The sequence below is a fragment of the Corylus avellana genome, chromosome ca10 (assembly GCF_901000735.1).
Source record: "Corylus avellana chromosome ca10, CavTom2PMs-1.0".
Lineage (NCBI taxonomy): Eukaryota > Viridiplantae > Streptophyta > Magnoliopsida > Fagales > Betulaceae > Corylus > Corylus avellana.
In genome coordinates, this window is record NC_081550.1 from 21849619 (window position 1) to 21874500 (window position 24882).

General features: G+C 35.3%; 4 protein-coding genes across 4 annotated transcripts; 3 read left to right on the plus strand and 1 right to left on the minus strand.

Annotated features, from left to right (window-relative positions):
• Window positions 1-2549: 2549 nt before the first annotated feature.
• Window positions 2550-5596, plus strand: LOC132163181 (cation/H(+) antiporter 4-like). The gene is made up of 3 exons (XM_059573366.1): window positions 2550-2816; window positions 2925-3929; window positions 4487-5596. The coding sequence occupies exons 1-3, from the start codon at window positions 2550-2552 to the stop codon at window positions 5594-5596; spliced, it is 2382 nt and encodes a 793-aa protein (XP_059429349.1).
• A 5547-nt stretch (window positions 5597-11143) lies between these two features.
• LOC132163182 (uncharacterized) lies at window positions 11144-11659 on the plus strand. Its single transcript, XM_059573367.1, has one exon. It carries the CDS (start codon window positions 11144-11146, stop codon window positions 11642-11644), a length of 501 nt encoding a protein of 166 aa, XP_059429350.1. The 3' UTR covers window positions 11645-11659.
• Window positions 11660-14973: 3314 nt separating this feature from the next.
• LOC132162760 (senescence associated gene 20-like) lies at window positions 14974-15315 on the minus strand. Its single transcript, XM_059572988.1, has one exon. The coding sequence runs from the start codon at window positions 15313-15315 to the stop codon at window positions 14974-14976; it is 342 nt and encodes a 113-aa protein (XP_059428971.1).
• A 3261-nt stretch (window positions 15316-18576) lies between these two features.
• Window positions 18577-23570, plus strand: LOC132163751 (uncharacterized). Its single transcript, XM_059574122.1, has 7 exons — window positions 18577-19016; window positions 19102-19268; window positions 20749-20960; window positions 21453-21707; window positions 21934-22020; window positions 22421-22593; window positions 22996-23570. The coding sequence occupies exons 1-7, from the start codon at window positions 18649-18651 to the stop codon at window positions 23114-23116; spliced, it is 1383 nt and encodes a 460-aa protein (XP_059430105.1). The 5' UTR covers window positions 18577-18648; the 3' UTR covers window positions 23117-23570.
• The last annotated feature ends 1312 nt before the right edge of the window (window positions 23571-24882 follow it).

Consider the following 24882-nt stretch of genomic DNA (forward strand, 5'->3'; position numbering starts at 1 on the left):
GGTCAGACCACCCCTAGATGACAGGAGTGAATCGGCCACCCATAAATTTTCGGGGTGACCGGACTATTTCTAATAGTGCTTGGGATGGTTAAAAACCACCCAAGGTTTTTTTTTTTTTTTTTTTTTTTTAATTCATGGATTTTATTTTTAATTTTATTCATCTAATTTAAATATATTTAATTTAATTCATATAGATTTTATGGGTCAGTATCTATTGTTGATTATTTGATGTTTTTGGATATACCCCCTCGTTGATTGAGTAAAATTTGGTAGATTATGAAAATATTGTGTAAAAATCCGAAAGCCCTTTTTATCTATTTCGAATTTGAGTTTAGAGAATTGTTTTAAGTTTATTTGTTATTGCCCAATTGTCTATGACAGGAAAATCTGTTGGTTGCTATGACTTGTATAATTATCCTTAATAAGAAATCTGATTTCATGTCGAGTATAGACTATATTATGACAAAATCAAGCAACAGTTGCACACGTACAGTAGTGTCGGTGACAATTGGGTGGACAAAATAAACGGGATGTTTTCTTAATGGCGAAAGCACGTGATACAAGCAACCAACTTCATACCCCGGAAGGCTATGAAAGTTTTTAGAAATGTTAACTATAGAGCATATTGTTTGGCTAAAGGAGCTGTTTTTCACCAAGCGTTTAGAAACATTCCTATAGGATTTACCATTTTCTTTTCCATTCAGATCAAAAATGGAAAAGATCCCTCTTATAACCTTTTCCCCATTTCATTTAGAAAAAAAAAAATGATCAAAAGGGGTCAAGGATTTTTTTATTATTATTTTTGTTAAATTATTATGGATGACACGTCATAATTTGATCAGTGCTCACATGGCATTTGACACTTTTCGTCAAAAAAGTAGACGGAAGTTGGATGCAAGGATTTATTTGTTATTTTTGTATACCACAAGGGGCTTTGAGAACAATTTTATAGCACAAGGAGCCTATTTGAATTTGTAATCTCCCAGGTACCTGTTTTGCATTTTTTTCTAAAAATTACAGCGCATGTGTTGTAATTTTTTCAACGATTTATATTCAATTTCACTATCTCTCTTTCTCTCGAAAAACTTGAAGTTAAATTTATACAGTTGAAAAAAACTACACAACATAACAAACATATATCTGTAATCACCGTTAAAGCTCAAGTCAAACTCCTAATAATATAACACACATATCCGTAATCAATGTGTGAGTTTATAAAATTAAGGAAAAACTTCACTTGCCCCTAAACTACCACAGTTTTATCAATATTGTCCCCCAAACTTAAAAAAATTGCGATGTGGGTGTATTTATATTTTTATAAATTTCATTATTTTAATTACTTGGTCGCCGTTTTAGTTATCGAAAAATTTTAAGAGGTAATTGATAAGTGCTGACATATTGAATATATATCCACATTTTAAATTAAATGTGAAGTTATTACTAAAATTAAGCATGCCAGGATAAAACGGGTGGAAAATAGTCAACGAATCTAAAAAATAAAAATAAATAAAAATAAAAAAATAAATAAAAACATGAGGGATGTTGATCCTTTATAGGAGTCGTGCTATCCAGCATCCTAGAGGCAGCTCAGCGTCATCCAACGCTGACGTGGTTGCCTTTAAAATAAATAGTAATAAAAAAAAAAAAAAAAAAAAGGGGAATGAAAATTTTGTTGTTTTTTGTTAAATTATTTTTTATATAAAAAACACGCTTATATGAGTAGAAAGATTTTTGTTGTTTATTTTTTTTTCGTCATTGGTGGTTTATGTTTATGTTTCTGTATGTTTGATGAAATTTTAGTGAGAAAGAGCAAGTTTTTTGAGTTGTATTTTGAGATATTTGAGTGATATTAGTTAAATTTCCATGAGCTAATATTTGCGTTCTAATGTCTCAAAACTTGTTTCTAAATTTAAAACTAAAACCTAAGAGTAGAAGGTTAACCTTTTAAAGATAATATCACCATAAAGGGATTCGGTAATCCTAAATTTGCTGCTAATGTCTCAAAACGCTATCTTGGTTTTATATACTTTTGCTCATACCAATTTCTGATCAGTGATTCATGGAGGCCAGTGAATTTGATATATAATTTGATCAATTTTTGATCAGTGATTCTCGGTTTTAAATTTGGCAGACGCTTCTTCCTTGTAACCTCTTTTCTCTTCAATTAAAAAAAAAAATAAAAAAAATTGACGGACCCATGTTTGACTGACTCTCCTTAACAGCTGAAAATCTCTTCTCCATTTATAGAAGATTGACAGAATGTTTTTCCCCTTCTTGGTGCTAAAGAAAGTCAATTGATTGACCCATGTTTTTCTAACAAACCATAAGTTGATGGATATTGATCATTTCCAGAAAGATGATCTAATAATTTGACCGCCAATTCTTATAATTGTAATGCTAAAACAGGCAATTCTATAAGGCACTTTGTATTGATTCTGAGTTCATGTATTAAGAGGACAAAATTGTCGTATGTGTCTCGTCAGGTCTTTCCCTGTTCATCAAATTTCTGTGTTAAAATACTAAGAGATCGATCGAGGCAAACATCAGCAATGGCAGGAAAGGCTTATTTAGTAAGCATTGATAATGACGCAACCTTATATGTTAATGCAAGCGGCATGATCACCGTAAACGAATGTACTGGGTTACCCCCGATGATCAATTCAGGAGGCTTGTGGCGGAGCTACATTCGCTCTGGGACTGTACCCTTTACATTGCCGATGCTTCAGCTGCAGATGGTTTTTATTTTCACCATCACCCAGGCTTCCCATTATGTTCTTAAGCATTTTGGAGTCACCAAGTTTACCACACAACTTCTTGTACGTGCTCTCTTCTTCCTGTTTTTCCTATTGTTAAGCTAGCTAGATGAAGATTCTATTTGCATAATATCGAATCATAATTTTGTGTTGATTTTATGTACGAATCAGGTCGGGATAATCTTCGGTCCGTCCCTCCTTGGACGTCTCAAAATATTCAGCAATCTTCTATTCACGATTAAAAGTCAAGAAATAATTTCTGTGATATCTGTCTTTAGTTACGTACTCTTTTATTTTGTGAGTGGGGTGAAAATGGATATAGGAATGATAAAAAGAACTGGAAGAAAAGCTTTGTTTACCGGTGTTGCATGCATTCTTTCGCCTTTGCTAATTGGCTTGTTAGCCCAAATGAAACTTAGAAGATTGTGGCTGAAGGATGAAGAAGCATATATACTTCCATTTTTAACAGTAATACATTGTCTAACTCCATTTCCAGTCCTTGCTTGCCTTCTTGAGGACCTCGGGATCCTAAACTCTGAACTGGGTCGATTAGGCCTATCCACAGCATTGGTAAGCGATTTCTTAACCTTGGTGATTAACACAAGTGTTGGCTTTGTTAGAATTAAACAGGCGCAAGGTACTGTGCTCGCCTTTATAAAATTAGGAGCGGCCATCATGTATGTTATCGTCGTAGTATTTGCAATTCGACCAGCAATGTTTTGGGTAGTCAGACAGACACCGGAAGGCAGGCCTGTTAAAGATGCATACATTTATACCATCATGCTAATGGTCCTTGGCTTCGGGTATCTTTCTCATTTGTTTGGCCAGACTTTACTCTTTGGAGTTTTCATTCTGGGTTTGGCAGTGCCAGATGGGCCGCCTTTAGGATCAACTATTGTCAACAAGTTAAACTGCTTCATTTCTTATGTGTTTGTGCCAATCCTCGTAACTACTTGTGGGATGAGGACAGATCTGAGTTTAATCAAATTCGATAATAGCTTGATGACAGTCAATGGAATCCTCATTGTTTTGACTTTTGTGGCCAAAATGGTGGCTTGTTTGGGTCCTCTCTTGTACGCTAAAATGCCTTTAAATGATGCTCTCGCACTCGCTCTATTATTGAGTTGCAAAGGTGTAATCCAACTTTTTAGCTATGCACTTCTCTACGATACCCAGGTGATTATTTATTCTATTTCTTTTCTCCCTTTTTGTTTCCTGCTTAGAAAACAAAATTACCTTTTTCCTTTTGGTTCCATTGTGATTTGTGGGTATTTCTGATTTACATTAATTAGATGAACGCCATCTTTTTTATTTTTGTTATGGGGTGAACATATATCCTTTTTAATTAAAATCTGAAATTCATTCCTTTCACGTTGCTATGATAGGGAAAAAAAAATTACCGGTTGGATTTTTCTTTCTTATCCCCTTAATTTTCAACTTACAATGCTTACCCTAAAGAAAAATCAACATTTAATTTAGATGTAAATAAAATGAGCAAAGCATTATAGTAAATTATCTTTTTTGGCCAACTTGTGTGAGTTGATATTTCAGGGTCAAGAGTATTTTCATCACAAGTTCTAGAAGTAAGAACGAAAGAAAATATCAATCTTTTGGAAACATCATACTATTCTGCAAAATACATTTTCTAGCACATAATCTTTGGTGGTAAAAACCTTGTTTTATTGAACAGGGTCACATGATGGTTTTCTCTAACATTTTTTATTTAAGTGCAGACCATAACAGAACAGGTGTTCGCTTTGTCATGTGTTAGCACCCTAGCGACTACAATTTTCGTGCCATTTTTGGTGAAGTTCCTGTACCATCCTTCAAGGAAATATGCAGGTTACCAGAAAAGGGATATTATGCATTGCGTAGGCAACGCAGAGCTTCGAATCCTGGTGTGCATTCACAAGCCAGATAACATTCCTGCTGTGACCAAACTACTTAACATCTCGTGCCCATCTAGAGAAAAGCCCATTGCTATTTATGTGCTTCACCTTATCGAGTTAATTGGTCGAGACTCTCCTATTTTTATTTCCCACCAAATGCAGAAAAAGAATGTGTCCAATAAAAGTTTATATTCAGAAAAAGTCATTCTCGCCTTCAATCACTTTGAACAAGAAGATAATCGAGGTGCTGTATTAGTAAACATTTTCACATCAATCTCTCCACTCAAGTACATGCACGAAGACATATGTATGCTCGGATTGGACAAACTCACATCCCTTATAGTACTACCATTCCATCGAAAATGGTCGGTTGACGGTTCTATTGAATTAGAGGACAATACCATAAGGAACTTAAATTGCAGTGTGCTTGAACTAGCCCCTTGCTCTGTTGGGATCCTTGTTGACCGTGGTCATTTAGGCAACTCAATGGTTTCATCAGAGTCATCATATTCTGTTGCCATGATCTTCTTAGGAGGTAATGATGATCGAGAGGCATTAAGTTTTGCCAAGCGCATGGCCAATAACTCAAAAATTATCCTGACCGTGTTTCACTTTGCTGCGGCTTGCAATGAAGGTGATGCCCACTGGGACGAATTGCTTGACAATGAGATACTTATCAATTGTAAACTTAACAATGCGGGATATGAACATTTGATATTTCTAGAGAAGATGGTGAAAGATGGGTCTCATACGGCATTGATAGCTCGATCTATAGTGAACAAATACGACCTTATTATTGTTGGTAGACGGCATAAAGTAAAGTCTCCACAGACATATGGACTTGCAGAATGGAATGAATTTCCAGAGTTGGGAACTATGGGAGACTTGCTTGCTTCATCAGATCTTAACAGCAGAACTTCTGTTTTTGTGGTGCAACAACAACAAAAGAATTGAAGCAGATTTAGTCCTCGGCTGGGAAAGTTGGAGCTCGCATCTTTCTAATATTTTCGTGAATATATATGTAACTATATCCATTCTTCTTCTCATGGTGGATGTATAAAATTATACACGAGGGAAATTTGTAGTTTATTCTTTGAATAACTCAACCCCAACCACCCTAATCTGACTGATCACTTACACTTCTAACTAATTTGTACGAGAGAAATAACTCAACAACCCAAACTAATTAACTACTATTGGGTCCTTTACGTACAGATCAATGGGTTTGGGACTCCAAGTGCACATATTCTTTGAATTCCATAGACACAAAGCAAGTGTACGTGAAATAATATAAAAGATCAGAAGAGGAACATCATATACTCTGTAAAATAAGCTTAGAAATAGTCCCAATCCTTTGAAACAGCTCAAGTTGTGGCTTAGGGATGGGAAATGTTCACACACTTGGAGACAACGTGTAAAGTGGGTCAAGTACTAGAAATATTAAGATGATTTCTCATGTCAGTGCACCTTGTCTTCCAAATGAAGGTGAAACTTTGGCAGCACAATTAGCTGCCTCTTTGGTAGTGTCATTACGGTCAATCCTTTTCATCCTTGAAGGCGATTCCCAAGTTGTTATCATGGCTAGGTCTTTTTCATCATCCCATCATCCACGACCGGAGAATCTCTTCTCTAATCTTAGATACCATCAAGTGTCATTATGGTCAAGCCTTTTCATCTTTGAAGGCGATTATCAAATTGTTATCATGGCTCAATCTTCTTCATCATCCCACATCCAGGGACTGGAGAATCTCTTCTCCAATCTTAGATACCATCGACTATATCCCAGCTTCTTGCATTTGGGTTGCTAGGAAAATTAACTGAAGTGTAAACTTCTGAGCCTACTATATGGCAAAATAGTTCGTAGCTAGAGGTTATTCTGGCCGCATTTCCGTATCTCCTCCCCCCCTCCCCTCAATCCAAATTATAAGTTGGAAAAACTCACCCCCTTTTTGAAGTTTGTTTTTCCTCGGTCGGTTTTTCTTTCTACATAACTACAAAAAAAAAAAAAAAAAAAAAAAAGAAGAGTTAGGCTAATTAAGGAAAGTTTGAATATAAATCTTAGTTTAATTAAAAGTATGTTTTAAAAATAAAATTGTAATTTATTAGGAGAATTCGGTCAACTCTATATTTTGAGGGACAAGCGAATCCACGTTAGCAACCAACTTTGATGGCCCTCTACAAAGCACTTTATCCCTTCCTCCATATCCATCTTCGACCCTCAACAACATGCCTGCAGCTGAAGTGATGCCTGATAGAAAACCCTTCAGGGGATCCACCTCAGAAGCAGAGATAAAGCCTCTCACTCCCCAAAAAGGTTTTTTAATATATATATTTCCTTCATTTCCAAAAGAATATAATATAAAGTGAGAATTAAGCTAAAGATTGTCATTTTCCTATTAATTTGTAGGTTCGATGGAATGGTTGCAATTATAACAGGCGGTGCTTGAGGGATTGGAGTGGCTTTATAACAGATTATATATATATATATATATATATATATATATATATATATGAGCAATAGGTGGTGGCAATTTTAATAGGGGCGAAGGGGCATACGGCTCATGCCCCCTCCATCTAATGGATCATGACATTTCATGGTTTAAATTATATTTTACAAATTTAATAGTGTCTATATTGTCATGGATCATGACCCTCTTCATGTCATTTGAGACGGAGAATCATTTCATGATCTAAATTAGGTTTCATATATTTAATGGTATTTATGTTAAATGTCTCGTCGTTTAAAATCATTAAATAACATGACACTATGTACATCATTAAATGCAACAAAACAAAATTTATATCATAAAATGGATCCTTGAGTCCCCAAGGAGTACGTAACTCAATCGGCTGTGATCATACCTTATGAAGCGTATATTAGTTCGATTCCCCCCTCTCTCCTCTTGTGTGGACATGTCATAAAATGGTTCCTTGAAGATCCTATTCCTGCCACATGGTGAATAGCTGCGCCAAGTCAATTAAAATTTTAAATGACATGAAATCACGTATATCGTTAGATGCATTAAATTAAACAAAATCTAAACCATAATTCACAATATTTATGCTTATTTGCTAAGAACTTGCACAAATATTAAGAGTTGGATTCACAAAACAAATGTAAGTTGGCTTATATTCCTGCCCATTAATTAGTTTATCATGAGTTCCAACCCTAGCCTGTTGAGTGTCATTCACTTCACATGCCCATTAATTAATTTATTGTTCGAACAAGAATGCCGAGGCTAGCTGTGGATCGGAAGTGAGTTGGAACTGCTACAACACAGAGCACCACGCCACCACTTGCATAATTTCTTCAATATTCGTGTTAATCCTGTTGGTCGCTACACATAATCAGACGATCGAGCTGCCAGCCTTTATTTTTTTAAGCAAGGGAATCGCAAAGGTAACTCCAAGACAGAAATTCAGATCATGAACAGTCTACTTGAAGGAAGACCCTATATATATTAATGCGGAAATTTGACTTTGAAATGACTTTAATTGGTAGATCTGTGCTTATTCTAGTGATGTACATACACCTAGCTAGCTAGCTAGCTAGCTAGCCAATACCCTAATAACATTTTGCGTCGGTGTGATATCTTTTTAAATGGACGACCCAAATATGATAGCAAATAAAAACAAAAAGAGGGTATGTTTTGAGTTTAGTGGTTGAACTACCACTTTGGGTGATTCAACCATCTTAAATTACTACACAAATTTTCACATTTAATGACTCTTTAATAATGACGTTTTTTGCCCCAAAATTGTCATTATTAAACTAGTGATATTCAAATAGTAACTTTTTCAAAATGACTTAAATTACATAAACTGAAACAGTGCGTGTCACCTTTGAGAAGGTGATGTGTGAACAGTGCATGTCACCTTTTAGAAGGTGACATTTTTTGTGTCGGTATGATATCTTTTTAAATGGACGACCCAAATATGATAGCAAATAAAAACAAAAAGAGGGTATGTTTTGAGTTTAGTGGTTGAACTACCACTTTGGGTGATTCAACCATCTTAAATTACTACACAAATTTTCACATTTAATGACTCTTTAATAATGACGTTTTTTGCCCCAAAATTGTCATTATTAAACTAGTGATATTCAAATAGTAACTTTTTCAAAATGACTTAAATTACATAAACTGAAACAGTGCGTGTCACCTTTGAGAAGGTGATGTGTGAACAGTGCATGTCACCTTTTAGAAGGTGACGTTTTCACTATTCACACGTCGCTACCCTTTAAAAAATTATTAAAAAAATAATTTTTACCAATATATATATATAAAATAAAATAAATCAAATTAATTTCTTTTTTAAAAAATAAAACAAATTCAAATAAAATTTTAAAAAAAAAATAAAAAAATTAGAGGGGTAATTGCCAACCCCTCATTGACCGGCCTCACGGGTGGCCCGCGAGCCACCCCAGAGGTGGCCGAAGGTGGCGCTGGCCACCTTTGAGATGGTTTAGCCTTCCCTCAATAGCTAGCTTGGGAGTTGCTGAAAACTTGAATCACCCCCTTTGGCCATAAGAGGTGGTTTGACCACCCCAAAAGCCGCCAAAATCACCTTTTTATTTTATTTGTTGTAACGATTTGGTTTGCCCATTTAAAATGAATGATCTAGATAAAATTAGGCAGTGGCAGAATCTCAATCCAATCATTCTAATCTACAACAATCAATTTCAATATCATCAACTTTCAACTCGTGACATAGGTAGTCGCTGATAGCCCGGCCCGTCCTTACATTTTCTCATTAATACTATTTGACCCCTTCAAAATCGAAAAGGTATTTCTCATATTTCTACCCAAAAAAATTTAGGTTAGACTTCCATGTTTTTTTGGTTGACAAATGCTAGGAGTAAGAGTTCCGGCCTCCTGATCACCACTATAACAGCCGTATGTGGGATTGGTTTTAGAAAGAAAGAAATTCAAGACTGTTTGTTAGGAAGAGAGAAAACGTTAGTAAAATGGTTGGACCAGGTTGGTTAATTCTTGGGATACAGTTGATCATGATGTATTACTAACTCCTTAATTGCATTTATTTTGGTTACTTAGTGGGGTTGTGGTTTGTTAGTTTACCCACCGACCTTGGAGTTGTTAATTAGCTACAGGACGTTTTTTTTTTTTTTTTTTTTTTTCTAATCTTGATTATATGTTCTTTATTTTTCATTAAAAACATAATATTGGAATGAATGCTACGGGCTGGGGAAGGCATCGGCCAGCAGCGTCACGCCTGCTGACAGAGGGGAGCGTCCGGGTGTGTGGTATTCAATTTTGTTCTTGACCTCCTTGAGCACTCTAAGTGTCCGTTTGAGATTCTGCCTACTTAAATCGCAATGCCAAATGCCTTACAATATATTTTTAAAACGGAGATTATTTTTGCAAAATCGTAATTCCAAACACACCCTAAGCCTAATAAGAAATTAATCATATATGAGAATAATAAAATATTGTGAGGTGAATTTCTGATCATTAGATTTCTTTCGACAACATCGATCTCACCGTGAATTTGAATTCCTCCCGTTGGAGAACAATTGGAGATTGGAGACGAAAGGTTTCGTTCCATTCAATATGCACATGGATGAATGTAATTAATATAACGTAAACCATAATTGACCAATTAAATTAAATAAATAAATAAAAAAAGAGACAATTTACTAATATATTTTGTATTTTGTGTGGAAGGTTCCGGCTTCACGACACAATTGAATGACGTTCTTATACATGCATTCATATAATATTGGTTTGCAAGGGTTATTCGGGCAGCAAATAACTGTGATATTTGCTGTACTTTTTTGATGACCCCAAATTATTCCCATTATTTACATTATAATTATTACAATTATTAATTAATTAATCTGAAGCACACCCAAAATTACAATTAGAAATAAAATTCATTTTACGGTCAAGATTTTGTTTTATTGTATGTAACAGTGTTCGTGGTATCATACTATTTAAAATTTAAAAGACGTGACTACATATCATTAGATCTGTGAAATCTAATATGAACCATACCGTTTCTTGATTGCATGGGAAGTAAGCAATTTAGGAAAAAAAAGAAAAGAAAAAAAGGACTTTGTCATCACCTGATTTTTTATTTTCTTTGCATTATATTCCCTTTCGTGATTGTGTTTTTCTAACGTTTAAGGGCTTCCTTAATTAATAGGAACTCGTGATCATAAGGAGTCAAAGGTTGTAATATCAATTTGTCTTTATTCGTTCAAGAACCGCCATGTCCCTAACGCTAGAATATACCTAGCACATTGGCATTCAGACAAGATTTTCGTCACAAAAGTATGGGAGCGCATTTCTGATCCGTCGGATCAACATTCATGTCAACAAAATAAATAAATAAATCACAGCCGTTGACACATCGTTAATTATTTCCAAGGCCTCCAATGTTCTATAAATAGTCGATCCTCACATGCACATATATAATTCACCAAGAGGAAAAAACTTCCTCAGTTGATACTATATATACAACAACCAACCTTTCCCCTCCATGGGAATCAACGGCAATGAGTTGGTGCCGGAAACGGATCGGGGTATATCTCCGGCGGCAGCGGAGCGCGAACCACGGAACAAGAAGATCGTGAAAATGCTGTACAAGGCGTTGGCACGCGGTGACACGGAGACCATTGCTAGGCTAGTGGCTGCTGACCTAGAATGGTGGTACCATGGACCTCCACAATGCCAACACATGATGAAGATACTCACCGGTGAGTCAAGGCACACAGAGTTTAAGTTCAAGCCTAGGAGCATCATGGCCGTTGGTGACCGGGTGATCATGGAGGGGTGGGACCGGGGATTGAAGGCCTACTGGGTGCACGTTTGGACGGTTGATGAGGAAGACATGATTCTTGTTCAATTCCGCGAGTATTTCAACACGTGGCTCACCGTGTTACTTAGGGTTTCCGACACCGGAGATGAGATTCCGGTGTGGCAAAGTGACCATCGGGAGCGGTTGAAGCGCTCGTTGCCTGATCTTGTGCTGGCCTTCTGATCATCATCAGGCCAGGGCTGGATATTTGCACAAGCTAGATGTTCATGTCTTTGACTGGAACTTTGAATAATATGAAAATAATAATAATAATAATAATCAATGATATATATATATATGCATTTGATGAAAAGGGTGTGTTTTACGCGGTTTTGGACAAATTAATAAGCTGTAATTAAGTTTACCATCTAAAGCCAATATATAATATACTATTTGTTTACAATATGCATGGATTCAAATCCAGTGTACGCCATTTTCTCGTGTATATATATATATATATATATATATATGCTTTAGATTATGTGCCAAAGATTTGAATCGGGTGTGATTAATTGTTTGTATTGTATGCAATACAATTAGTTAATGTGAGAGGATAGGTAAGCTCACACCTGTGTTTAAATAACTCGAGTAGGTATTCTAGTAGTCCGAACCCACATGCATGCATTGTATGCACAACTAATTGCAATCAATCCCGTCTAGGTTCCCCCAAAAAAAAAAAAAAAAACAATTGATGGCAAAATCAAATTATAATATGATTTCATTCATAGAGTATTGCAGTACTATACTAAATAAATGAATATATATATAGTGTTCGATTCTAATATTACAATTAAAAATTATAATTAATTAGTAATAGCTAGGATTAGTTATTTCCTTCCCGTTTCTACTATTTCAAGTAATAATTATTTATTTATTTTTAATGAAATTCCTATTTTAATCTTTGTAACTATAAGTTAGAATAAGATGCTTGATCTCGGGCTATGAGATGGTATTCTTTTGAATTTGTTAACTCAATGTAAGGGATTCTTTTTAGATTTTGGTCCAAAATTCCTTTCAACAATTCCACAACATTGGAGAAATCGAGCTCAAATTTATTTTGGGGCCTGTTTAATTCTTTTAGCCAAGTTCAAGTAAGACGTAACATGCATGCATCAACAGTCTGTTTAATAATTAGTATTATAATTTACCAATTAAGTTACCTAACATGACTTAATAAACCTTTGTTTGAGATTGTGAGCTTACTGATCGACGTGGTTCTTCTACGTCCCTATTATTAGGAAATAATTATATTTATGGTCACGAACCAGTACAATAGCCATCCACCTTAACACATGTCATTGCTTTGGTGAATTTGAACCGTGGGAGTAATTATCATTATATATCATACGAATCAACTTATGAATTAGTCTTTATTAAAAAAAATAAATTAAGAATTAATTAAAAATTTAGAACAGTCGTGTCAACACTGTAAAATAGTTATTAAGTTAAAAATGTTATATATAACATTACTGTGAAATAATTAATTTTTTTTTTTATAAATTAAGGTGACAATTCATATGATACGTCATGCTAATTGCAAACTTAATAATTTAATAACCAACATAATAAGTCATATAGACTTACGAATTGACGTGACGGTACTTCACGTAACATTGCCACACCAGCCACAATCTTAATGTCACATTGATTTCTACATTAATTTATAAAAAAGTAACAAAAATTATAAAAGCCCTAGCACCACTCTAAAAAAGAAAATCTAAGATACTGCTGGCCCGCAACATAGCTTAGTAAGCCCGCATTTGTTTTGTGGTTAGTGCTGGGACTCGTCAACAGCCTGTCGTAATTGCGTTTTGGCCTCATTATAAACCATTAAAAACGACAAAAAGGTCAGTAAAAGAAACTTATAACAAATCATCGATTGGCCCGCCACCTTGACTTGTGTTGATGCTAACCAACTTTTTGATAATGGTTTTCTTTTCTTTTTGTATGGATGAATAACATTAATATATAAATGATACTAAAACTCTTATGAAAAATGTTACATACACCCACTTTTATACTTCTAAATGCATATTTTTTTCTGAGGTATTAAAATTAATAATTTGATTTTGGATAGATCACTAGTAAACTTTAAATTTAATTGTGATTTTTACTGTCATATCAAAGAGTGTACACTTGAGAGTGTGGGAGTGAAAGTGTGTGTAGTATTCTGGCGCGGTTGGGGCTAGCGAACTTGCAAAACAACTTAACATTCATTAGTGAACATAGGGGGCAAACGAACTCAAATCACTTATTTGCACCCGCTGACATGATTGTCTCGATGTTTTGCACAAGCTCGTAAATTTTCGTGCCAAACAATTCGGCTCCACACTTGACCATTTTGTTAGGCCCATTGGCTTTAGTCCTAGTTGTGAAAATACAAATTCATCTGATTTGCCCACAATTTAACTATCATTGATGATATGCATGCCTAAGTCATTCATTTCAAATGGAAAGAAACTATTTCATATAATATTAAGTTTTACGAATATAATAATGTATATATTGTCACATTATTTAAAGTATAAGGTTAGATGTAAGAAAATAAGATTTTAACCATAAAATAATTCTTCTCATTTTCAGGTAAAATTGAGAGAATCCTATTCCAAAACGATGGAAGAGTCAATTTTTTTTTTTCTTAGTGGGTGTTAAACTTCAAATAAATAAATTGAAATAAAAAAGCCTTCAATTTATTGGTTGGTATTATTTTTCACAAAAAAAATATTTTTATCTCAAATCAATATTAACACGTTATAATCACTCTTCTTCTGAATTAAAGTCACTCAACCTATACTATATATTCAAACAAAAACCCAATCAATATCAAAATGTTTATAGAGTATAAATTTATGCTAGATTTTTGAGTAATGCTACTCTTCATACATATTTATTATATTCATTTTATATCGACTAATGTGTCGTTTTAAGTGATTTTTTATTTTAGGTACTTAAAAAAAAAAAAATCACTTAAAACATTTAACGTCAACGAATGTGAAATGAGTATAAAGAGTTTACTATTAGATCATATTATTAATTTCAAAATAATGCTATAAACAGCATTGTTAATTATCTCACTTTGCTAATGTGATTATGTCATTTAGTCATTAGATCTTTCTTTTGTTAAACAAAGGTTGATCCAATAGTTAATTAATCGGTAGTGTCACACCAACGAAGTATGATAAAAATTAGATAAAAGTGTAGCATATATATATAGCATTTCTCTTAATTTAAGAAGAGCTCAATTATAAAGATAGCATCTAGTAGAAATATTTTCACAAAATTTTTACTGCTAATCCGTCTACAGTATTATGAATAGCAATGACAGATTACTACACGGATTTAACCAGCCGGGTGAAACTACAAGATAAACGTACAGCATGGAAGTAGAAGACAGCAGAAATTAAAGGACACCAGAAGAAGGTTCCAGCACATTCCACACGTGCACACAAGACGACCAAACAACACATGCATGACGCAAATGATTCCATAATGATCCAGTGGGATCCATCTACTTAGAGTGCCAGAACAAGACCCGGCGCGGACTTATCAGAGAGCTGGCTCTGCCAAACACTCTGGCACTTGTTGGCTGACGACGGCTGTGATGATGACGCGACAGCCGGGGACGATATTGGCTGTGACAGGCCGAAGCGGGTGACGGTGAGGGAAGTATTTAAGTACTCCCTGAGTTGGGTAATTATCCCATCGGCGACGGTCCACGCGTGCACCCACGAGACCGAGCTCTCCTTGTCGTAACCCTCGACGAGGACCGTCGATCCGAATGCGAAAACGGATTGAGGAAGGAAGTGGAAGGAGTCTTTTGGGGACGATGGTGATGAGCCGGTGAGCAAACGCATCAAATGCTGCCGGTTTGGTGGGCCATGGAACCACCACTCTAGGTCTGGTGCGAGTAGACGTTGCACCTCATCAAAGTCCTTGGAGCTTAGGGCATTGTAGAGGGCAGTGACCACCCTTCCGTTGACTTCTTCTTCCTCCTCCAGGCTTGCTTCAGAGTTTGCCAGTTCTTGAACTTCGAAGTTGCTTTCAAAGAGCTCTCAAGTATATATGGACTTGTTATAAATTGGTGTGTTTTTTCATGGAGGGAGAGGGTTGTTATATGTATAATAGAGGGCCGGGTGATGAACAAGTGAGCTTTGGACGGTTCGGTTGCATGGGGGGTTGAGAGGTCAGGGATGAGGGACCCACGAAGTCAAAGCCAGCTTCTTTTATTTTGATCCCACTTTTAGGTTGCATTCTAAGTGGGTTTAATTAGTTACTAATGTCCCCAAGAGATAGTTCAATCCGCTGTAGACCATGTCTAATGAAGCGGAGGTCACTAGTTCGAATCCCCCCTCCCCCTTCCCTTGTGTGGACATGTCAAAAAAAAAAAAAAATTAGTTACTAATAAATAATTATGGGATGGGCCAATACACCTAATTAAAGAGAATGACTGGTTTGTTGCCTTGGTATGATATTTTTTTATAGGCAAAGGGGAACATGGGGAATTACAAGGGGGTTGCCTTAATATGATTTTTTTTTTTTTTTTTTTGGGCATATATGTATAATGGGATATATGATAATACAATGAGTATTAATGCTATATACCACATCAGTGTAGTAGGATATTGATGTGGTATATAAGGTTACTCTATCTTCTCTAGATACATGGTAAGTTTAGATATGTATTAGGTGGGACTTAAAATTAGGGATGATAACTTTTGATACGATCTAGAAATTCAACATAAATCAAATACAAAATTAGCGGGTTATAATTGGGAGTTTGATAATTTCCTTTTTTTGGCCTAAATGTATAATGGAATTGATGGGAATACAATGAATATAAATGTTATCTAGCTACCACATCAGCATAGTGTCAACATATATATATATATATAGTCATGTACTCATGATGCCTTATTGCCTTAACATGACCCAAATTTGACATGTGGACAAGAATAATCACCCCTACATGAAATGTGGTGAAACTATTTCATATATCATATTTTATTTTCTTACTTTAATTACGGTATACATGCTATTACATCATTATAAATTTTAAATTCATGATTTGGCAATATATATATATATATATATATATGCACCAATGAATCTATAGTCAAATAAAATGGAAAGGATCGATCTTGATCCTAAGTAGGTGTTGTTAACTGAGTTTAAGATGATTCGAAGTTAATTATCAACATGGCATCATCCTTCATATTTGTTTGAAGTTTAGGTACACGTATATATACCGAGCCAAAGACCACAAAACTTTTAAGCTATATATGTTCGATCTCCATATTATCATCTTCTATAATGTTTCTACTTTTTCTTGGGTCATCCTTTTTATATATACTTGATACGCTTTTAATTAAAATGATTCTTAACAATCAGTCTTATCCGTTATCTAGCCCTAACTATTTGGGATATTCTTAATAATTAGTAATGCCACAAAATTACCCAAATAAACATGTATATCTCAATCTTTTACAAGCTCATACTTTTTAACTTTATTTTCCAGTGATGTTAATCCACATTCTCAAATCAGGATTCATCTTTGCTAATGGTACCGTCAAGTGTTAAATGCATTGATTAAATAATTAAATTTATATTTCCTTATCCGTTTATATTTTTGGAATAAGTAATGATTTAACATGATATCAAAAAATCAAATGATTTAACATTCTCTACGTGTGTTTTCGTCACAAAATTTTATCTCAATCCCACTGTACAAACTATCAATTCACTATACAATCAGCTCGATCTTGTCAAACAAGAGAAAAATCAAAAGTGAATTGACAATGTCACGTTAACATAGAATGATAATGATATATAGTATTACTCCCTTTCGGCCGCTCGAAATCACTTTTTGATTTCGGAATAAAATAATTAGGTGTTAAGCCTCCGAGCCCATCGTCTATCCAGCCATCGGATCTTCTGCAAATAATCTAATTCGTCTTTCTGCATATGCGTAGCTGTAAGCACTACGTACCCCACACACACGGGCACAACAAAAGAGTGAAGGACTCATCTAGCTAGGTTGCATCTGGGGGAGTCCTCGCAGGTGGGCCGGAGCAGGCAATCTGCTTGGACTCAATGTTGATCCGAACCACCTAGCCAGGTGTAATTGGCCAGGCACAACTCACTAATTAGGATATGCAAGAGCCTACTACTGAGTTTTAAAATCATACACTTTTATGTTTTAGTTAGGCCAACTTAATTAACTTTTAGAGATTCTGTCTGGGTCGAGTTGGGATTAGAACACGTGTTTTTTTGTGTTTTGTTATGGAACAAGACCGTCCTAATCTCAATATATAGGTCTTTAATATAACATTTATAGTTTCGGTTTAGGTCAAGTTTCAATTGAAAAGAGACATTCTTTGTGTTATGTTACAGAATGTATTCCAATTTCAACTGTTCAGTCTCAATTAAAACTAAACTCAAGCCAAACCCTAAGGTTTAGAAACACAATTTTAATGTAAGAGTTTAAGCCATACAAGCTACATGCTCTTAATCACACTATATGATTCATAGGTAAAAACAATTTTATTTTATTTTATTTTTAAATAAAAGCTCCATAAAACTCTACTATAACTATCCAATCAATCTTGATATATATTGGAAAAATATTGATTCTGATGCTACTTGTTACAAAGATAAGTAAATATGAAACCTACAATCTTGATATTACATTAACCACTTGTCTTACTTATATTTTTTTATTGTTATGAAATTTAGTGACACAAAAACTTATATTATAATGTGGTGTTAGAAATATTACAACTTTTATTATAGTTTCGTTACATGACACTTGTCACGTGTGTCACTGAACGATTAAATTTGATTGAAATTGACGTGACAGTGTCACGTGGGCGGTCACGTTATATACTAAACAATTAAATTTGATTGTGATTAATATGATAGTGTAACTAAATTGTCATGTCAATTTATAAAATAATTGTAATAAAAATCGCATTCCTTGGAGCATTGGACCTATTACAATTCTAAACTACTTTTACGGGCCCTCAGCCCACACAAAATGGGCCGAATTCATCATTAAACTCTCTCACCCAAATGTAGCCAATACCAATAATACCCTCAAAATCATCAAAATCTACTCTCACAGTGGTGCTCACTTCTAGTCCTTCCCATTTTCACCAAAACCCCCCAAAACCTCACTCCAAGGAAGAGAAATGTTGCGGTCTATTCTGAGAACCTCAGCGTCGGGCACGAGCTCGATCAAGCCCTCGCCAATTCCAATTTCTTTGTCGTGGGCTCAGAATTACTCTTCCAAGAACACGAATACAAATGTCACCAAGGGCAAGCAGACAAAGTCCAAGGGCGACGCCAAAAGATCTGGCGCCGACGAGCACTCCTCGTCCGCCGGCGGAAAAGAAGTCGACAAGGCGCTGTCCGACGCGCAGGCCCGCGCGCGTCAACTCGCAGCAGACGAGAAGGACCCCTCGCTCGACGTTGGCCCCAACGGCCGCCGCCTCTTCACCTCCACCTCCTCCCTCTCCCTCCTCTCCCACAAAGACGCCTGCTCCTACTGCAAGTTCAGGTATACGACAATGAATACTTAATACGTATAAAACTACGCGTATATGTATAATCCTTTGTATGTGATTGGGAAATTGGTTGTGTAGTATGAAGGGATTGAACGCGGTGTTGCCGGAGGGGTTGCCGGAGGGGATGGTGAAGGAGTTCGAGGACTCGTTGCGACCGGCGCTTCTGGTTCGGCCGAGCTTTTTGGATCTTCGCGATCATTTTCGGCGCATAGTTGATCCGCCATTGAGATTCACTGATGAGAAAGGTGTGAAAGGGTTTTGATTTTCAAGTTTAGATGATTTATTAAGTTTGTTTGCAAATTTTCTTTTTAAATTCAAATGCAATGACAAATTTCAAATTATGTGTGAATTTTGAACTGATGCTGTTGTGCACAATTTGGGATTTCAAATGTTATTTCAATTTGAAGAACGGGAAATGACATAATTGCGATGATTAGAATGCTGCAAGAGTTCAATATATATATATATATATATACACACACACACACACACAAAAATATAAAAGGATGCTATAGAGTTAATGAAGTCTTAATTATTATTTTTGGCACTGCGATTCCACAAACCAAAAGTGAGATTTTAAACCAAATTACAAAAATGTATTGTTTGTGATCATTTTTTTTTAAAAAAAAGTTGTTATTTGAAAACGTAAAAGAATCTGCATTTTAAAATCGCTCGCAAGTGGCGTGTTTTAAAAAATGCATATAATTTCAAAGGTAAAACTGCAATTTTACTAAATGCTTAACTTTATTTTTTTATAAATCACGATTTCAAATTGCTCATTTAAAATCTCTGTTTTTAAAACGCACTTTCTGAAATCTTAAACCCAAACGGACCCTTAATTAATTTGTTTAGGCTTTTCCATGTTAATGTTTACAACATGTAGAGGATCACTAATTTTCCTTAATTCATTTTATCTCACTAAGTTTTCATCTGAGATGGCAAAATCTGAATTGTTCGATTAAAAATAATACTCGGGACTTTAAGGACTCCACTGCTGTGGATTTGCCGTAGGAGAATTTTGATCCTCATTAGAAACTTTTGGAGGTTGGATTTGTTGTATGCGTGGGTTCCTTTTCTCAACAGTTAAGCTGAGCTACCATGAATCCTGATTCATGGAAATTAATTTCTTCTGAACTTCTCACCTGTTGTATACATTGGCCATCAAAGAAAAGTGTATTTGTTTGAGTTGGCATGTCTCTTTATTGGTCTTTTTGATATAAAAAATTATAAGATTATGTGTTAGGGATTCGTTACAATTTCAAAATATAGTTAATAAAAATGTAATGTACTTATCAACAAAAAAAGATTATGTGTTAGGGATGTGTAATTATGCACTGATTGATGAGAAAGATGGTGATGTGTACTTTTTTCTTTCCAAACCATGTTTGAACCGGTAATTAGTTGTTTCCATAACTACTAGGAGCGCATTACCTGCACTTAAAATAAACTTATGCATAGTTGAGAATTGAAGCTATCCAACTCTTTTGAGATATAAATTAATAATCTATTTTGATTAAGTAAATGGAAAATATAGTTACTTCCAGAAGATATTATGTGTCATTTTTTTATTTTACCTTTCTTCCTTTTGAAATTTATTCTCATAAGCTCCAAATATTGATTTTATTCTCGCTTGCATGTGAATCATAAGATGAAGATATGAGCATGTGAAATATATGATAGGTCACATTCACGAGACCCACTTATGCTGGTAAATAATTTGTTTAGGTCCCAAAGTTAGAAAGCAGATTGTCTTGGATGGTCCTGCTAGCTGTGGGAAGAGTATTGCACTTGCGATGCTTGTTCATTGGGCTCGTGATGAAGGTTGGCTGGTTTTTTATGTCCCCAGGGGTCGAGAGTGGACTCATGGAGGATTTTTCACTAAGAACCCAGATACAGGTCTTTGGGACACACCTCTTCAAGCTACAAATGTTCTCAAGGCAAGATTACATCCCCCGGCCCCTTCTTTTTTCTCTTCTCTTTTAGTGATACATAGGTGTATGTCAATCTCTTGAACTTATTCTTTGTTGGGCAGAATTAAGATAAATATAAAGATCCCTGTTCCATTTCTTATGTTTTCAACATCAATGATAAGCTCTAAATTTTAGTTGTAAAGTTTGTTGATGCGATGTGGCATATGGACCTTGGTCCATTAGTTCATTGATTTTTATACTCACTTATTATGGTTATGTTAACCATGAAACTGGGTTTTTGGATTATAGATTCTTGATAAATACTATTAAGAAAACATTTGGAAAATGTTCTTACCCCCCTCCCCCTCCGAAAAGGGAAAAAAGTTCCTGTTCCTGATATTTCTTCCACAATGGTACCTTAGAATACGTTAGCTGTTCTTGTGATTTGTTTCTTAGATGATTTTTTTAACTGTGCCATGCAGTGAGTCTGTAAATTCCTTATGAGTTATTTCTTTCCAGGACTTTCTGAAATGCAATGAATCCCACTTAAAACAATTACCTTGCCAAATCGATGATCCGATTCCATTGAGTGAGGGTGCTGGTGTTGGACGGTTGAAAGATGCTGACAGCATGGCAATGCCTGAAGGTTCAACGCTGTATGACCTGGTTAACACAGGAATCAAATACTCACAAGCAGCTGTTGCAGTGGTAGTTCGTTTGAGGAGAGAGTTATCCCTTGTGAAAAGTATCCCTGTGCTTATAGCAATTGATCAGGTGAGACACACTTTCTTGCATCAACTTCAAATGATGTATAGTTTTCAGTTCTTTGGGTATTTTTATAACTCTTGTATTCTTCAATCCTTCTTTTCTCTTTTCCTGTCTTTCTTTTCCTTTCCTTTGATTCTGTTTCCTCAAAGAGGTAGGCAGGCCTACTATGGATTTCAGGGTTTTCCCCTATGGATTGTCGTTTAAACTATACATTGCTGTTACTTGTCTCCAGTATAACAGCTGGTTTACATTCAGTGAGTATGAGGAAGCGGTCACTCTTCGTTCTCGCCGACCAGTACATGCTAGAGAAGTTGCAATGGTTAGTGCCAACTGTTTTGTTCAGATATATATTGTGTAGTAATGTGTGCAAATTTTAAGTGATTCCTTTATTTTTTTTTTTGGTTTTACATTTGGCTTTATGGTTATTTTGACTCTTTCTGGTGGACCTAGCACATGTATACATTATGGCTTACCATTTGTAGCGAACTCACTCCTTTCTCCTAAGAATGTTGGTTGTATGCTTCATCATGCAAATAAAAGTTGGGTAAGTGGTTGGTATTGATCATAGTCTCAGGAATGAAGGAGCTGGCTTTTGATTCTTAAGATTTAATCCCTTTTGGCTTGCCCATCTTATATACGTGCTAATCTCCCTTACTGATACTTCAACTCACTGTCAGAGATATGTGCATTATGTGAGAAAATTCCTCTGTAATTTGCAGGTGAATGCTTTTAGATCTATGATGCATGATGACATGATGGTTGGTGCTTTCTCGCATTCAACAGCAGTTGGAAAGCTACGTAAGGACTTGCCAGATGTTCCTGTGGATGCTCGGCTTAATCTTCCTCGCTACACCTTAGACGAAGCAGCAACTGTTTGCCATTATTACCTTAGGTATGCTAAAGATATCGATATGCTTGCTAGGATTGTTCTGTTGCTAATAGTATTATGTTTAATTATCTTTCAATTTACTTCAGCCATGATAGGTGACTGTATTTTGTTGTGTTCAAGCCGCAACCTCTCTTTGTCATATGGCCTATAAATATATCACACTTCCTTCAAGATCCTGACGTGATTTTTCTCAAATTAACTGGGTTCATTATGTTTCACTCATTGTTCGGGAAAAAACACTATTAAAAAAATAAGGGAAAATGATTTTGTATAGACTTTGTTGAGAAAGCAGAATACTTCTTTCTGGCCTTATTATACTACCTAAACAGTAAAATGCTTCCAAAATGCTTTTCTTCTGGGCCCATGTTTCAGATTCTCAGCTTTGTTTATTGTTATCTCTGGTAGGCAAAGATTAGTAGGTCATGAAGTATTCTCGGAAGAAAACTGGAAGAAGGTATACTACTTGTCCAATGGAAATGGAGCAGAGATGAGGGGGTTGGTTCCTTTCATGCGGTCATCAGCATAAGATAACTTCTCATTTCACTTCATTTTTTTTAATTGATGTGCATTAGCAGAGGTCTCATTTTGCTCTCATTGCCTCTGGTTTTTTGATCTCCTCAACGAAAATTTATGCAATACTGCTATCATTGGATTTTTGCTCTAATGCTGCCAGTGAGATAGGAATTTCCATTAACCCATGACTTGTTTGGCCAGGATCATCTTTCCTTGCCCATGGATCAGTTCCCAAAGACAATGTACCATATATAGATCAGTTAGCATTTTGTAGTTTGGTCTTGGAAGTTGATCTTGTTGTACGATTTTTTTTTTTTTTTTTTGAGCCAGGTTTTTGGTTCACCTATTTATCTTTCTATCACAGTCTAGAGGCCGATGATCATGTTCGTCGCCACGGAATAACAAAGTTTTCTTCTAAATGGTGTTAAAGAAATTTTCTTTTAATTCAGTATTTTAAATTGACGTGTCTTGAGAGCATATGATCTTTATGTGTTTATATGTTTATATGTTTTTTTTTTTTTTTTTAATGCATGAAAAAATCACATGTTTTTTTAGACATGTCAATTTAATAGATTCTGCTAACCCATTTTCGAGCAAAACTTTATCTTTATAGAAATTGCTTTCACATATTAAGATATTTGTAGCAAGGCTGGTGGCAATTGCAAAACTGGCATTACTGTTTGAAATACATGCTACATAGCATTTGAATCTCTAATAACTACTAAAGCTGGAAGTTAACATTTCATGTAAAACTATCTACATTAAACTTGCATACATAATTTACACTAAAACATTGAAATTGAAATACTTATTTAGGTGTACCAGTCTTGTTCTTAGGCTTGGTGCTGATCCCATGACTCCATTGACTCCTATCGACTCTCAAGTTATTAAAGGTATCTACCCCCTTGACCCTCAGTGGATTATTGACAAAGGTATCCTCGGACCTTCGGTTTATTTTATAGATATCCATCCCTTAACCATTGTTGGTCTAACAAATTAAGGTATCCACCCTTTTGTCCCTCGATACTTTTAAAGGTACTCACCCTTTTAACCCCCCAATGCACGTTAAAGGTATCCACCTCCTAAACTCTCTTCAACTTTCCTTTCTTAATCTGCTTAAAAATTATTTCTTGAAACTGTTTAAAAATCTTCATCTAAAACTGAACTTAAAGGTTTCAATTTTAAATTGGATGTGAAAACTGATCTTGAAATCTAAGATTGAAATCCTTTGTGGAATCATTTTTTTTTTCCTACTAATCATGAAATTCACTTGAATATAATAATATCATGTGAAACTATTATAAATATTATAAATATGGGCTTATGTCAATTAAATAACAGATGCCATTTCGTTTGAACATAGCATTTGTCTTGACACGTTTGAACTTGGTGATATATATATGGAGATTCCTCCCATTCGAGCGCGGTCCCAACAACACGATTGAACGTGACTTCCTTGACATGAATATTTTGAGCTTTTTAACTAAGAAATTTTCTGATGCTTTGATTATTCCTACAAGCCTAACGTGCTCAAATCTATTTCCATCAAAATATATCTTTAGTTTATTATTTTATCTATTATTTCCTTATTCCCATTTTTTTTTTAAAAGCATTCATTTATCCTGGGCATTACAAATTGCGAGTAAGAGTAATTTTCAGGCCCTACAATCGGTTGTTAGGATTATGTGCAATTTGAACAGCCTCATATAAAAGGGACTATATGTGAAGCCCACCGATCTTGAGCAGTTGGGTCGTACAACCAGGCTACCCAGGCAGGTG